Genomic DNA, 16534 nt, shown 5'->3' with positions numbered 1-16534 from the left:
AAAATACCAGCAAAGGAAGTAAACTCAGCAAAAATCTTAATACTGTAAATGAAAATTGAAAAAAAAATAAACAAATAAAAAAGCCTAGATGCTATCATATGAAGTTTATACCATGAAATAATTACACTTAAACAAATCCGGACTGGATTGACGGAATAACGCGGATTGGCAGATTCATGTACCTCCTATTCAAAGTACATGAAACATTTTCCTGCTTTGTTTCTCTACAGTCACCTTGCTCTTCGTCACCTTGTCAACACGAAGCTACGTGTGTCACAAACTATAGAGATGGCTCGTTCGGATGCCGCTGTGCAAAAGGCTTCAAAGGAGAATATTGTGAAAAAGGTGAAAAGTTTGGCATGGCGTTACATACTATAATTCACAAGTGACTGCTTTAAACTTTTTACTTAACTTCGCGGCTCGAAAATGTTCTAAAATAGCTAGCGAAAATATATAACAAAAAAAATATTAAACGCAATGCATGAAGATGTTGAATCTGTCGATGTTCAAGTTAATTAACCACCTGACGGAGAAATCGAATGGTCTGAGGTGGGGAACTGAATATTTATTTTTATTTTTACTAACCTCTCCTCAGGCACCAATTATTATTTTTTTATCACGGGGGAGGGGAGTGGAGGATTTGGAGGATCACATGATTTTCAGGGGGACTGAGGAGAGCGGATACATGAGAATATTGCAGAGCCTTGACTGAGGGGGGGTTACTTTTATCGTGCCACAACCAAAATCCTCTGACCTCCCCCCCCCTCCCTCGGCAGTAAATTATAACTGGTACCAAAGTAATATTTATCATCTCTTATTGCTCAAAGATTTTACTAATAGATTGATACAAAAATGTACAACGACTCTACTTTTCTGTCCCCTAGTGGACTGTGATGGAGCCTAAATATCTCAAACACCTAACTTTTATTTTTTTTCTTTACATTAAGGTATTGGGTCCTGCAAAGAAGCTTACAACCTTTTCAAGTAAGTGATACCAAATGATTATCTTTTCGGGCATAAAATAAAGACCAAATTACGGAATAGTTTCGACGTCAAGAGAAGATTGTTCGCCGGAAACGGGGTAATTTATTATTATCAACTGAGTTAATAACGTAAATTGGCCACCGTAAAGAGTTTCAAAGCTGACGTTTCGAGCAATTGACGACGGGCTCTGACGTAGGGCTAACGCTCGAAACGTCAGCTTTGAAACTCTTTACGGTGGCCTATTTACGTTATCAACTCATTTGATAATACTAAATTACCCTGTTATACTCTCCCACCGACCCAGCACCACAGTTTCTTTAGAAACTTACCCCCCCCAATAATATGATCAAGAATGGATTTTTTCGTATCAAGCAGGTCAAACGCCAGTCAACTGGTTCCACTGGACCTTGCCTCTGAACCAATCACAGTCCTCTGTCAGATGGGGGATTTTGGATGCGGAGATGGAGGATGGACGCCTCTAATGAAGATTGACGGCAGCAAGGTAAGCCTCATATGGCGGAATATTCTTGGCGGGGTTTTCTTGCGGGCGATGAAGCGCGAGCAAGAAAGTTTCAGAAGCGTCGAAACTACGATAGAATCTCTTAGCTACTTGCAAATATTCTTATCGCGGTCCCTGCTTGCGGAATTTCCTCTAGCATGAGTGCTACAATACCCTAATATCTAAAACGCCTGCAAGGACCTGCAAGCAGGGTATAGATTGATGGCTTGTACGCTAGCTGTATTACTGATTTCATGAGGGTCCTGCCTTTGGTGATGCATCGTGTTATTTATGTTTAAGGATAAACTAAATCCTCTTAATTCTTTTTAGACAACGTTTCACTATGACTCTCACTACTGGAGTGATAAAAACCAATACAACATCCCCGGCGGGATGACTGGGTTTGACTCACAAGAGACCAAGTTACCGACCTATTGGAACACACCTTTCTCCAAGATCTGTCTCGGTATGAAGATAAGTGGACAGCTCAGGTTTATTGTCATTAACAAGCAGGCCAACTCTCTGTACTCTTTGATTGCTGATGGGACATACCGCGCTACTTCACTGGATCGTGACGAGTGGAAGAAGTTGATTGGTGCGGAGGGCTCTTTGCAACCGGGCTGTAACAAGGAGGGCTTTAATGCTGTAGGTACTTCAAGTTCTCATTCTAAAGCAAGGGTTGGTTACATAGCCAACAATCTAAACGATTGTGGCTCTTGTGACTCCAGAATTGGGTTTGGTACCGGAGGATATCCTGATAACTCCACTACATGTGGAAACGTAGCAGGTCATTCCCCAGATAACGGTAACAGATGTATCAAAGCTATGGGATATATTTTGGTGCAATAAACTCTTTAAATCCATGTATTACGTTAGAAAACTCACGACGAATGGGGGACGGGAGGTGGGGTACTGAAGAGCTCTTTTCCATCTATCCATCCCTCTCCTTTCTCTCCTCAAACGCCAAAGTGAGAACTTGCTAAGCAGACCATAGATTGCTTGCTGTTTAGTTCGGCCTCTACATTAATTTTTTTCCAATTTGCGGCGAGTGTGAAGACGAGAAGAGACTTGAATAAGGACTTTACCCGCATGGGTTCCGTTTGTACAACTTTTGAGCCCTCAGTTTTACGGAAATTCAGTCGACTGGTTACTAAAACTACTGTGATGTTTAAATCTTAAAAAAGAAGCAAAGCCAGGATAACAACACGAGAACATTTTCAGGCACTCGCTAAACATTACCACTAATACGCCTTTGCTGACCATGCCAAAAGCCACCTTTTGGCGTCAGCAAAACTGATAAGCATTGTAAAATTAACAAAAAATGGCATTGTTCCTTCAAGTTGAGGTCACCCCTTGATGCCAACTTCAGTCGTTATTTCTGATGCTATTTTACTATCATTATTATTTTTTTTTTTTTTGAGCTCAGAATTAGTTGTAGCTTTACATAGATTTACAAACATCCTTTATATATACGTACTTATGAATGAGAATATATACTCTCAATTGAAATGGTTTTGTCAAAGAAAAAAAGCAGAAATGAATAAAGGAAAAAGCCAAAGAGGAACTCTTTACAGAAATCTAAATTCTAAGTATTGATGTTGGATACTGCGCATGTGTGAAAAATAAGTCAAAAGATAGGAGTGAAGAACTACCTCAACCTAACTCTTACTTCAAAAAAAAGTTTCGTAACTGATCAAATTATATTGAGCTTTCTGTTTTGCTTTCTGCATATTTCTTTGACAACCTTTTTGCGTTAAGTTGTACTTGTATTCATGTCTATTCAACTTTATAAGATAACTGAGATACAATAGAACCTGTATTTAGCGGTCACCTTGTATTGAGCGGTCAGTTGTCAAAGTCCCAAAGTCACCGCAATGTTCATCTCTGTTAAGCGGTTACCTCTACTAAGTGGTCGCAGTCAACCTATGTATCAAGTCTCAATAGCCTGTTTTTATCGTTCTACTCCTATACCGAACGGTCACTGAAAACACGACCACTTAAATAAAACTAAGAATAATCCTTCAAGTAATTTTTGATCCACGTTTCTCTCCCAAAATTAAAGTAATAGGCGAGGTTCTGTACATCAAGTGGTCAATAACAGCATAAAGAGGGGTTGTTTATCGTTTTTGTAACATTCCTAATCTGTGAAACCTATATCAAGTGTCACCTGCCATTTACCATGGGCTAGATACAGGTTCGACTGTACTACGAGCGCCCTGATTGGTCAAAAACCTGTAAACCCATTTGAAAAGTTTGTAAGTCATTCACCTTTGGTTCGTGATTTACAAACTTCTCTTCCTCCTTCAACATCCCACGTGAGTTATTACGCCGGTAGAAAGTGTGGTCTATTGTTTAATTATTATTACTAATAATAACTATTATTAATAATTATTAATCATTAAGATTTGCGAACTAGCCCTTAATGCAAGTACGTAATCACTTGTAAAGATTTTTACTATACCTAACACTGGGGCCCAGTTGTATAAAGGGTGGATAACGTTATCAAACTGATAAATCGCTATCCAGCGGATAAGTAATAGCAAACCGTATAGCGTTATCCACCGGATAGAGATTTATCCAGTGGATAGCGTTATCCGATCATCGAACAACCGGGGCCTGGTCTGTACAAAAAAATACGTCCGACACAAGAACCTTATTATACTGCAGTTTCTCCACAACAGCTAGAAAAAGTGCATATGATAATTTGATAACAATAGGTATAAAATGAATGAAAAACAAGTAAGTCATTATTCACCACTTGGATGGTTTATTTGGATCCAACATAGGGACCAGCTCCCAGTTAGCTCATTAGCTCAGTTCGTAGAGCGCTGCACCAGTGTCGCAGAGGTCATGGGTTCAAATCCCGTACGGGCCTGAATTTTTTTCAGGTCTTATTTCAACTACTAGTGCAGTAGTGTTCATAGCTGCGAGGATCGTTTATATTCGTTTCTTCACCGCAGTGAACAAATATGATTTTTCATATATTTACAGTCATTAGGCAAAAGATTATTCGAATAAAAATAAATTAAAAAGAGGGGCGCCGAGACACCATATTAGAAACGCCACAGTAAGACAATACAACTAGAATCAAGGTTTTTAATTCAGATTCATAATTATGTAAAAATTTTTGCAATTAGAATTACAATATAGTGGAGTAATCTTAGAATTGAATGTTCACAGTGCCAAATACAAAAGTTCATCAGATACTTTAAATAAGATGATGTCTGCTCGGAATAAAGGTTACAAATAATGAATACCGTATATCCTCGACTGAGCGACCACGCTCTAATAAGTGCTCTTCCCCGAATAAGTGCCTGCTCCCTCTTTCATAATGTCAAAAAAGCGTCCCCCCCCTTTGAATAAGCGCCCACCTCTTCCCTCACTTTCTCAGTGGTAGGAATACAAGATAAAATTGTTTCTATTGACATGTTTGAGGGAACAATGACCGCATTGGTTTGCACGTCAGAAAACTCGAAGCAGTTGCAATCATTTTTAAAATTCTATTGGTTGAAATCTGGGCCATGGAAAGGATTACAGGAAAATTAGTTCTTGACTGTAGCTCGTCTCTGATCGCATTTGAAACAAAGCTAAGATTCTTTCCTTTGCTGACGAGAAGATTCGATTTCTTTTAACATGTTTTTTTTATTTTTTTCTATTCCGTTTTATTTCAATTCTCTGCTCTGATGTCAGAAACAGCGTTTTCTCAAAGTTTTTTATCTGCACTTGATACTTGTTTGATAATCGCATCTGAATATTGCTTTTCCCCGTTATTATTCGTTTATACTTGGGAAGAGGAACAAAATTTTTTTAATTATCTGGACACACGACCAATGAATAATACCATCAACGCTTAAACATTTCCTCGTTAAGAAAAAATTTGTGCTCTGAAGTGTAGCTAAAAACCAAACTTTATTGAGAATTAATCATACGGTGGTACGTTTATTTCGAAGTCCTCTATGTAAATTATTGAGTTAACACGTAAATAGGAACCCATTTTCACAACTTATTAAAAATTTATACCAAAAGGCTCTCTTTAAAAGTTTTTTTTTGTTATAAGTCTTTAATGATATGTATAGTTTTCCAAAACCTAATAATTGTTCATAACCCACATGTGGCATTTCTGTTTTTTTTTTTGTCATAGCGCAGAATTTCACGACAACCCTCTGATTTTCCTTCTTGCCAAGTCATCTGTACTGTCAATTGCTTTTTCGTTGGCAAGTTTTTCCTTAAATAGCAACTTTGGCCTTGATATACTCGAAATTATCTTTCATTAACACTGCCGTCGCAAACTTGTCAATGGGAAAACTTATCAGGTTACACTTCCTTTATCATTATTATTAACCCTTCCCTCGCACTCCTAATGGCCACCAAAAAGATCTAACTCGCAGTATTATCAATTTTCCAGGAAAATAAGCGACGAAAGGAAGAGGAAGATAGGGAATAAATGATTTTGTTTGTTTTAACGCTAAAATGTCACAGCGGAGAAATGTTCGACAGACGGTGCGCAGAGTTGGTATACAGATCCCACAAGTAAGCGAGTTGATACGGCGGCGTTCGTTTAATACAACGTTTTCTGCGATTGCAATACTAGTGACATAGAAATGTTTTCAGGCCTTGTGATTTCGGTGATTCTACAACATTATTTCAAAGCACTCAGCCTTAGTTGAGCATTTCTCGTGAGGCCTGCAATTACAAACTGGATATTGTGAGTTTATCCTAATTTTAAAACATAGAATTTTATCTGGACGATTTAGGCTGCCCTTAGAAACAAACCCAAACGACTGGATGTTACTGGCAAGCTTAGATGTAAATAAATGCTCATTGCGCGATCAGTTCATCAGATACTATTTAGAAAATGTTTCCTTTTTGGAACTAAGGAAAGAGTAAAACGGAAATTGAGTCATGGGATCATTTTATAACTAAAACAAGTTAAAACCCCATTTTTGACTCGTTTTCCCCTCCGCCCTTATAAAACTCAGCCATAGCACTGAGACATGTTTTTGTTGCAAAAACAAAGGAAAGGCTGGTTTGTACGTCAGCAAATTGGGGGCAGCTGAATCGCTCAAATTATATTGGTTGTAGTCAATATTTCAGTTGATTACAAGTCGCATAAGAGGTAAGGCAAAATATCTCCGGATCAGCGACGAGATCTCCTCTCCGGCAACATGTTTTCTGGTCTTTTTTATCCCATCCTATTTGAACTTTCTGCTCTAATTCCAGATCCAACCTTTTCAAAAGGTTTGTTAGATGCGTTTGCATTGTATCTCTTATTGTTTTTAGTGTTAGAACATTAACGTTGGCAATATTTATTCATTTATATTAATTCAACCCAGAATCTGGATATAAGTCCGATGTTCCCTGAGTTCCATCAGTCTTCGTTTTTTTTTGGTTATATTTTCTCTTCACTTGTGGTGATGGGAGTTGAATGCTCTTTAGAAACTTGTTTCAACAGTTTTCTTTATACCTGATATCTTAGGAAGCTATTGAACGGCATAATCTCAATGTTTAATTAACTTCCTTTCATATATACCTGCTGTTGTAATATTTATTTCGTGCAACTAACACAGTTGAAGTCGATCTGTTGCCCTGTAAAGTCCAGCCCTTCAACTTGGTTAAATGCAAATAACGCTCCATCACTCCACATTAAAAAATGTTTTTCAATACTAAGCTAAGTCATTGGTTAAAGAAGCCTTTATTCAACTTCAAGTTAAATTCTAAATGTTGCCAGACAGTAGTAGCATTTCTTTAGACCTGGATAAAATTGCGGAGGCTTTCGACCTTGCCAAGCTTTTACTCAAAATAGTTTATCAAAGACTTCCAAAATTTGGTTCGTAGAAACATTCGTATCTTATGCCTATCAGATCATTGACGGATTTTCTTCCTTTTTCCGAAGGAAAGTTCGAAAACAATATGTTATAGTTAGATAATTAATCTTGAGGAAGAGAACTAATGATAATAACAACACCGAAAAGCTAGAAATGTTTACAATTTGAAGGTTTGTGACTATATTTGCAAAATGCTATTCTAAAATGTTGCCTCAATGAATAAATGCATTTAAGTCTCTCAGAAAGCACGTATATCTATAATAAATGACACGGCAGATGTTGATAACTGAGAAGGTAGGACAATACAAATTTCTATGAAAAAAATGTTTATGAGCTCCCTAAACAAATATTGAATAAATTAAAATCGAACTGGCTTTTTGAAATGGCTGCTATATGATCATTTTAAGTGTTCTACAAAACGGTTTTTTTTTCACCGAGCTGAATTTTTCACATGTTATCCTTCTTTATCTTGCGAAATATCGCCTGATTTTACCCAACTTGACCGAGGGCCTCCAAGGCTGAGCACCAAACAAAGTTTGAGGACAACAGAGGAGGGAAATTGTTAATTAAATTTGGCGAAAGTCAAGGAGCCCAAGATGTTAAGACAGCTAAAAGTTATTGAAAATAATCACTGTTTTGCTTCCAATTGGCAAAATTTATGAATTATGAAATTAAAACAGGTACCATAGTAACAGTGTCGTAAGATTTTCCAACCTTTCAGGTATTTGGAATCGATGGCTGCCAAATAAGCACGAGGGAGCTGACAAAATTTGCCTCCAACTACAAAAAAATTCATGGAGAAGTTAGAATTCTTTATTAAAGACTGTTTACCTTGGTTTCGTATGATCTAATAGCATTTTTAGGCCTCTAATCAAACGTTACATATCTTTCCGTAAATAGAGGGCTAAATATCGTGTAAAACGCTTAAAATAACTCGCATGTTTGTTTTCATGATGAACTAAAGTTAAACTTGTATTAAGTGGTCACCCACGGGGAATGCAGGGCTGACCGCTTAAAAAGGTTCTAAAGATTACGGTTAATTTAGGCAACGATAAAAAAGCGCCACTTTATGCCATAATTGACAACTTTTTGTACAAAACCTCGCTCAAAAGTACTACTGACGTTGATTTCGAAACGAAAATATGGATCAAATTTTTCTTGAAGGATAATTCTTCGTTTTATTCAAGTAGTTCCGCATTTAGTGACCGCTCAATACAGGTGGAAGATAATACAAAGAGGCCGTTCAGACTCACTCAAAAGTGATTGCGACCGCTTCATACAGGTGACCGCTTAACTGAGTTAAAAATCACGGGGAAACAAATTCGGAAACAAATTACGGAGCCGCATCAGGTTTGACTGTAATTTTGAATCAAGTAAGCCAACATTTTCATTTGTGTGGGTTTAAGAATAAGCAAAGAGTCTGTCAATGATTGTGTTGTGGAAAAAAGGACAGCGAAACAGTGTCCAACACAACTTGTAAATGGTTAATCAGCTGATAACCATGACAACAATTCTGGCATAGAACTGAGCGCTGTCCCGAAAACAAATTGAGAGAAAAACGCATGGATCAGCTTAAAAATTAGCTATCGATACTTCAAAATATCCCTGAATTTTTTTTCATATCTATTGCTTTCCACCATTCTCAGTGACCTATTTGCTGTACTCCACAACATCCTAATACAGCAGGAATACAAATTTCGTTTTAGTCACAAAGAGGCAGGGGTCACCCCGGAATTATTGGAAGAGCCGGAAGAGAAGTGGAGGGGGGGGGGGTCCCATAGTTATGATAAACATCAATTCTTTTGAACGATATGGGGAAGGGGGGTGCATGTTACGGTATAATCTTACTGACAGAAAAACGCTTCAATTCCATAAACTCAACTACTATATTAAACGGCGAGAAATTTTCTTAGCGAGGAGCGACTCCTAACAGTGATACAATACTTATCGTTAATAAACCACCACAGTTCATATCCCAGCTCACCACTGTTACAATCTCAGTGCTGTCTCCAAAGTCCCCTAGAACGGGCAATCTTCCGCAGTAACTCTCTCTCGGTATAGCTTTTAAAAAACAGTCGTCGCTCCGACGATAACACTTACCGCTACTACTATTACATAATTGAGTCTATATATATTCACAAAGTGTTCTGGAAAATTCTAAAAGCTTATTTAAGAACTATATATTTTAGAAGTATTACCTAATAAATACGTGACTTGATAAAATTTTCCGGAAAGCTCTACGGTATGCAAGTCAGCTTGACTCAGCCGTCTGGAAATTTCTGGAAGATTATATTAACAACAATTACTCATAACAGGGGGTGGTGCTCTATAGGCATCTTTATCCTCTCTTCTAACTAGCCAGTCCCTTCCTAGCTGCGATACCACCGTCAGTATTCATTAACAACAATTACTCATAACAGGGGGTAGTGTTCTATAGGCAACTTTATCCTCTCTTCCAATCAGCCAGTCCCTTCCTCGCCGCTCTCTCCTGTGAGTGATGCCATCATGTCCTTTTATTACTGAACTGTTCTTCTTTCCTGTTACAGAATCAACCCCCGTGTATCGCGAGGGCAACCGCGTCTCCTCCACAAGAACCTTCCTGAGACGTACATTCATTAAACACGAGTTTCATCACTTGAGTGTGCCACTTGTTGGAACAGTGGCAGTGTCTGATGTGTTTGACTGCACGTTAGAATGTCTCAGCGATCCGTTCTGTTTTTCTGTGAACCTGGCCGCCTTCAAAGGAGCCCATGGAAAACTTTGGTGCGAATTGTTGTCATCTGATAAGTTCAGAAACTCCACAGAGTATAAAGGGAATAAAAGTTCGCATCATTTTGCAATTGAGGTAGGGAACACTCTTGATTTTGACAAATAAACGTGCTAAAAGTTTGACAGCTTTGTGAAGATCTTAGAGCGAAGGCAGTCAGGTTAAAGCCACTGCAAATGGTGTCGGTCTGTTGTCGTATTCATTGTGGTGACAACCGTATTTCCATGGCATGTTGTAAAGCATGCAAACACTTTCTCGTGCCGCTTACTATCTTACTTACTTACCACCTTTGTTTCCCAGGCACGTCGTCAGACTAAGAAAATACATGTGACTCGGTTGAAAATTTGAGTCAAGATACCAGATTCTGTTTATTTAAAGAATGGAATCGTTGTTTAAATCGTCAGTGTTTGGTCAGCCTTTAGTCGATTTGTGTTTTAAAATGTTTTACCGACAGACTTCATTTTTCTGCGAACGTTCGAAACAGTTAGAAAAGCTTTCCATACCCATAGATCCCAACGGCTTAGCAGTATATTTTTAATCTCATAAAGCCACTTTCTAAAATACCAGTAAAGTCAGAAAAACTTAACTAAAATCTTAATACAGTAGATGAAAATAAAAAAAAAACATAGATGCTATTATATGAGGTGTTTACCATGAAAAATTTATACTAAAAATAAATCCTGACCGGATCGACGGATTAGTGCGGATTGGCGGATTCATGTACCCCCTCTTTATCGCATATTTATAGATTTACAACTGCGTTTCGAAATACATGAACCACTTTCCTACTTTGTCTCTCTACAGTCACCTTGCTCTTCGTCACCTTGTCAACACGAGGCTACCTGCGTCACAGACTGTAGAGGTGGTTCATTTAGATGCCGCTGTACAGAAGGCTTCATAGGAGAATATTGTGAAAAAGGTGAATAGTTTGGCATGGTTTTGTGACTGATATACATCCAACAACATTAAATACTATAATTCTCAAGTGACTGATACAAATTTTTCTGCTTAACCTTGCAGCTCGAAAACTTTCTAAAATAGCTAGCGAAAATATATAACTAAAAAATAATCAACACAAAGTAAAAAGATGTTGAATTTCTCGATGCTCAAGTTGATTGAGCATCTGACTGCGAAATCAAAAGGTCTGAGGTGGGGAACTAAATGTTAATTTTTATTTTCACTTGTCCGTGGGGATCAATTATCATTCACCACGGAGGAGGGGGGAGGACTTTAGAGGATCACATGATTTTCAGGGGGAAAGGAGGGGGAAACAGTTGTCGCCGACAGAGTTTAAAGGGGGGGGGGGGGGGCTGTAGAAATTGACTTCCAATTTTAAAACTGCCAATGAGTGGTAGTCGTAAGAATATTGCAGAGCCTTTGCTGAGAGGGAGGGGGGGGGGGGGCGATCTGGTTAATTTTATCATGACACAACCAAAATCTTCTGACCTTCCTCTCCCTTAGCAGTAAATTATAACTGGTACCTATGTAATATTTATCATCTCCTATTGCTCAAAGATTTTGCTAATAGCTTGATACAAGAATGTACAGCGACTCTAGTTTTCAGTGTGTCCCCTACTGGTCTGTGGAAGAGCCTAAATATCTTATATATCTCACTGTTATTTATTTTTTTCTTTACATTTAGTTATTGGGTCCTGCGAAGAAGCTTACAACCTTTTCAAGTAGGTGATACTAAATGATTATCTTTTCAAGCATAAAAAAAGAGACAAAATTATCGAATTGTTTAGATGTCGAGGGAAGATTTTTCGCCGCAAACAAATATGATCACGAATGGATTTCTTTTCATATCAAACAGGTCAAACGCCAGTCAACTGGTTACATTATACATTGACTCTAAGCCAATCACAGTTCTCTGTCAGATGGGAGATTTTGGATGCGGAGATGGAGGATGGACGCCTGTAATGAAGATTAACGGCAGCCAGGTAAGCCTCATACGGCGGAATATTCTTGGCGGGGTTTTCTTGCGGGTGATGAAGCACAGCAAGAAGTTTTCAGAAGCATCAAAACTACGATATAATCTATATTAAAGTTCACACGGCAACCAGGTGAACAATCAGACATGGTTCGATGCTACTCTGGTTTACAGATTTAATGAAGAAGTTACAATTCATAGACCCAACGTTTCGACACTCCTGCCTAGTGCCTTCATCAGGAGTGATCTAAACGCTGCAACAAGAGGTCCTTCTGTATGATCACAAATTAACTGCCTTTTTTCTGACGAGGTGTAAATAGGCGTCAGGAAGCAGGTGGCCATCGTCACGATTTAAAGGAGCGTGGGCGGAGTTAATATGTCAAGCCTCCAAACAAAGGCGCTGGTGATAACGCCGATTAGTGGTGATAATTTTAGAATTATCCCACCCAATTGTATGGTTGGTTAGGCATGTGTGCTCCGATAAAGCTGAATTTTCCTTTTTGCAAAAGAAAACCGCTTCTCTTTCAAACGTGTACCAAACTAACGTTTGGTCTGTCCGATGTATTCGTTGTCAAAGTCATTGCAAGGAATAGAATAAATGGCGTCGGTTCGTCGTTCTTTCGTGACAGGATCCTTAGGTTTGGCAAAAATATGCCCCAAAGTCTGAAAAGGTTTTCGAGCAACTTTAACGTTGTGGCCATTCAAAATTCTCTTGATAGGTTCCGTAACACCCTTCATGTAAGGAATAACAGCAAAACCAGTCACTGATTCCCTTTCATCAGGGGAGTTACTAATTGTAACTTGTTTTTGGCAGTTACGGAGAAAGGTTTTATGTATAGCCATTTAGGACATTAGAAACATATTTCCTAAACAGTGAGCCCTCCTGAGTAAGAGTTTTGGCTGCAGACTTTTTATGGCGAATAGGGTAGTGAGAATCGAAAGCGAGGTATTTGTCGGTGTGGGTAGGTTTACGGTAGACACTTGTCTCTAAATTACCCTGAACCCCTCTGGACACATATAAATCAAGAAAGGGCAAATGTCTACCCTTTTCACGCTCAAGGGTGAATTAGATCGACGACTCTACTGAATTCAGGGTAGGAATTCTACTGATAGGAAATGCTTCATTTCCGGATACCGTAGAAATAACATAATCGACATGTCGTTTCCAGAAAAAGGGTTTAACCGGTGAAGTGGCTAAGGCCTTTTGCTCCACGTCTTCCATTACCATGTTGGCAGTGGCAGCAGAGACGGGCGAACCCATAGCTGTGTACCAAAAACTTGTTGATAGTAGGTGCCGTTATATACGAATTGCGTGGTTTTGAGGCAAAAAGACAGAATCTCTTAGCAACTTGTTCATATACTTCTCGCGGCCCCTGTTTGCGGAACTTCTTCTAACATAAGTGCTACAATACCCTAATATCTAAAAACGCAACAAATTGCTAATTAACCCGCCTGCAAATAGAGTATAGATTGATGGTTTTTACACTAACTGTATCATTGATTTCATGATGGTCCTGCCTTTGGTTATGCATCGTGTTATTTATGTTTAAGGATAAATTAAATCCTCTTAATTCTTTTTAGGCAACGTTTCACTATAACTCTCACTACTGGAGTGATAAAAACCAATACAACATCCCCGGCGGGGGGACTGGGTTTGACTCACAAGAGACCAAGTTACCGACCTATTGGAATACACCTTTCTCCAAGATCTGTCTCGGTATGAAGATAAGTGGACAGCTCAGCTTTATTGTCTTTAACAAGCAAGCCAACTCTCTGCACTCTTTGATCGCTAATGGGACATACCGCGCTACTTCCCTGGGTCGTAACGAGTGGAAGAAGTTGATTGGTGCGCAGGGCTCTTTGCAACTGAACTGTAACAAGGAGGGCTTTAATGCTGTAGGTATTGCAAGAATTGGCTATGTAGCTAACCAGCAAAACGATTGTCTCTCTTGTAACTCCAGAATTGGGTTTGGTACTAGAGGACGTTCCAATACGTGCGGAAACGTAGCAGCTCTTTCCCCAGATAATGGTGACAGAAACATCAAAGCTATGGGATATATTTTAGTGCAGTAAAGTCTTTCAATCCATGTATTACGTTAGAAAACTCACTTACAATGAGGAAGGGGAGGTGGGTTACTGAAAAAAGCTCTTTTCCATTTATCCATCCCCTCTCCCTTCTACCCTCAAACGCTCGAGTGAGAACTTGCTAAGCAGATTATAGATTGCTACTTACGGCTCATGATTTACAAACTTCTCTTCCTCCTCCAAAATACCAGGTGAGTTATTAAGCCGGTAAACTGATATACAGTGTGTTCTATTACTTTATTATTACTAATCGTTGTCACGAATAATAATTGTTATTAATCATTATTAGTTATTAAGATTTCCAAACTAACCCTTAGTGCAAGTATAAAATCAGTTGTAAAGACTTTTAGCATGCCTAACACCAGATCTGCACAAAAAATACTTCTGACACAAGAATCTTATTATTCTGCAATTTCTCTATAACAGTTAGAAAAAGTGCATATGATAATTTGATAACAAGAGCTATAAAATAAATCAAAAAAACAAATAAATAATAGGCAAAATAATATTTGAATAGGAACTAATAAAAAAAGAAGGCGCCGAGACACCATATTAGAGACGCCACAGTAAGACAATTTAAATTATAATAAAGTAAAATTTTTTGCAATTGAACTAGTTACAGTGTAGCGGAGCAATCTTGGAATCAAATGTTCACTGTAAGCAAGTGACCTAAGTAACTTCATTTCAACTCAGGTTAATGAGGCTGATTAGGCCCCTAGCAGTACATAGGTAGAAAAGTGTGTACGATAATTTGATAACAATAGGTATAAAATAAATGAAAAGGGCAAAAATAGTATTTTAATAAGAATTAATAAAAAGGAAGGCGCCGAGACACCATATTAGAAACGCCACAGTAAGACAATACAATTAGAATCAAGATTTCTAATTCCAATTCATAATTAAGTAAAATTTTTGCAATTAAAAGAGTTACATTATAGTGGAGTAATCTTAGAATTGAAGATTCACTGTGCCAAATACAAGAGTTCATCAGATACTTTAAATTAGATGATGTCTGCTCGGAAAAAGGGCCGGTATAAATAATGAATACCGTGTTTCCTCGACTATGCGCCCACGCTCTAATAAGTGCCCTTCCCCGAATAAGTGCCTACCCTCTATTAGATCTTGACTGCAGTTCGTCACTAATCGCATTTGAAACAAAGCTACAATTTTTTCCTTTACTGACGAGAAGATTTCAATCCTTTCAACATGTTTTTTTATTTTTGTGTTTTCCGTTTTAGTTCAGTTCTCTGCTCTGATGTCAGACATCGCGTTTTCTCAAGGTTTGTTATGTGTTTATTGTTAAGGAGGCTGATAGGGTTTTCGCTCAAAGTCGGCGCGCGCGCCAGCGTATTATTTTTCTAGAAAACTTTTATGTTCTCGCTTTTCTAGGTTACTAACATCAAAGGGCGATGAGCAAGGTTCACAGTCTGGAAAAGCCGAAGTTGTTACACACGGGAACTTAAAAGTCGGCGACATGTCACTTTAAAATCTCCTTTCCTCTTACAGTTTCCTTATTGTAAACTGTGCGATAATGCTGATAAACAATCAAATCATAGAATAATGATTGTTTTGTTCTATACAAAAGCCATATTTGCCGATTTCAGCAACTCTCCAAAGTGATAAACGACAGAAGAAAGAAACGCTACGATTTTCCCATCAACATTTCGCCTACATGCATCTCTCTAAACGTGAATTTTCCATTCCTAACAAAACTCTCGAAAGTTGTTCACACTTTTTTGGCTACCTTGATCAATCATCTTGTATAAAGAGATATAGAATGCGGGTTTATTTGCTCACGTGACCGCCTAGGGCCGGAATTGCGTGACAGGTGTCGTTGCGAGAAGCTTGTCACAGTCGCAGATTTTAAAAGGCATCCAAGACAAAAATACAGCAGCGCCCACAGATGTTTTTGATGGTTTCAGAAATCAAATGATGGATTATAAAGGGGAATTAAAATAATAGTTGTGGCTTTCTGGCAAGGGGAGATAATTGACCTCAAAGTTATCAATTATTTAAATGAATCGAAAAGTCTGAAAACAGAGTCATTTATTTGCCTCGGTTGATTGACAAGCCGTAAGTCAAATTGACTGATTCTTGAGTCGTACATTCAGTAAGGATTTAGCAATATTTATACAAATCTTCAGAGAAATCAGGCAAATATCATCGCATTGAGAGCTTCATGCATTTTACCTATTTTAAGGCGATTTCCATTGTGAAAAACAAGAAAAACCTTTGGGGGGGGTTGGTCTATTTTCCCTCGGAAATAACCAAAACAGAAACCAGTTTGCCTGTTTGAGTTTTTGGATAGACCCTTTAAATTTTGACAACTCAAAATAAGGGACTTTTATATTCTCTTGATCTTGAGATTGAGGAAATTCAACTCGCACGACGATAAACTAATAGACTGCTCTCGCAAGAAACGCCACAGATAATTATTAATGCAA

The 16534-nt window shown here is 38.3% G+C and overlaps 2 protein-coding genes across 2 annotated transcripts; both read left to right on the top strand.

Moving 5' to 3' along the window:
- Nucleotides 1-1423: 1423 nt before the first annotated feature.
- LOC149044413 (putative skeletal organic matrix protein 5) lies at nt 1424-3530 on the top strand. Its single transcript, XM_089208600.1, has 2 exons — nt 1424-1486; nt 1814-3530. The coding sequence occupies exons 1-2, from the start codon at nt 1424-1426 to the stop codon at nt 2330-2332; spliced, it is 582 nt and encodes a 193-aa protein (XP_089064726.1). The 3' UTR covers nt 2333-3530.
- Nucleotides 3531-6619: 3089 nt separating this feature from the next.
- On the top strand, nt 6620-15024 carry LOC113666201 (uncharacterized). Its single transcript, XM_089208599.1, has 6 exons — nt 6620-6721; nt 9855-10153; nt 10880-10994; nt 11718-11754; nt 11889-12015; nt 13587-15024. The coding sequence occupies exons 1-6, from the start codon at nt 6649-6651 to the stop codon at nt 14076-14078; spliced, it is 1143 nt and encodes a 380-aa protein (XP_089064725.1). The 5' UTR covers nt 6620-6648; the 3' UTR covers nt 14079-15024.
- Nucleotides 15025-16534: the final 1510 nt, after the last annotated feature.

This window comes from Pocillopora damicornis, chromosome 6, assembly GCF_964200805.1.
Source record: "Pocillopora damicornis chromosome 6, jaPocDami1.2, whole genome shotgun sequence".
Classification (NCBI taxonomy): domain Eukaryota; kingdom Metazoa; phylum Cnidaria; class Anthozoa; order Scleractinia; family Pocilloporidae; genus Pocillopora; species Pocillopora damicornis.
Note: the sequence above shows the minus strand (reverse complement) of the source record. Positions and strands in the feature narration are given on the sequence as shown.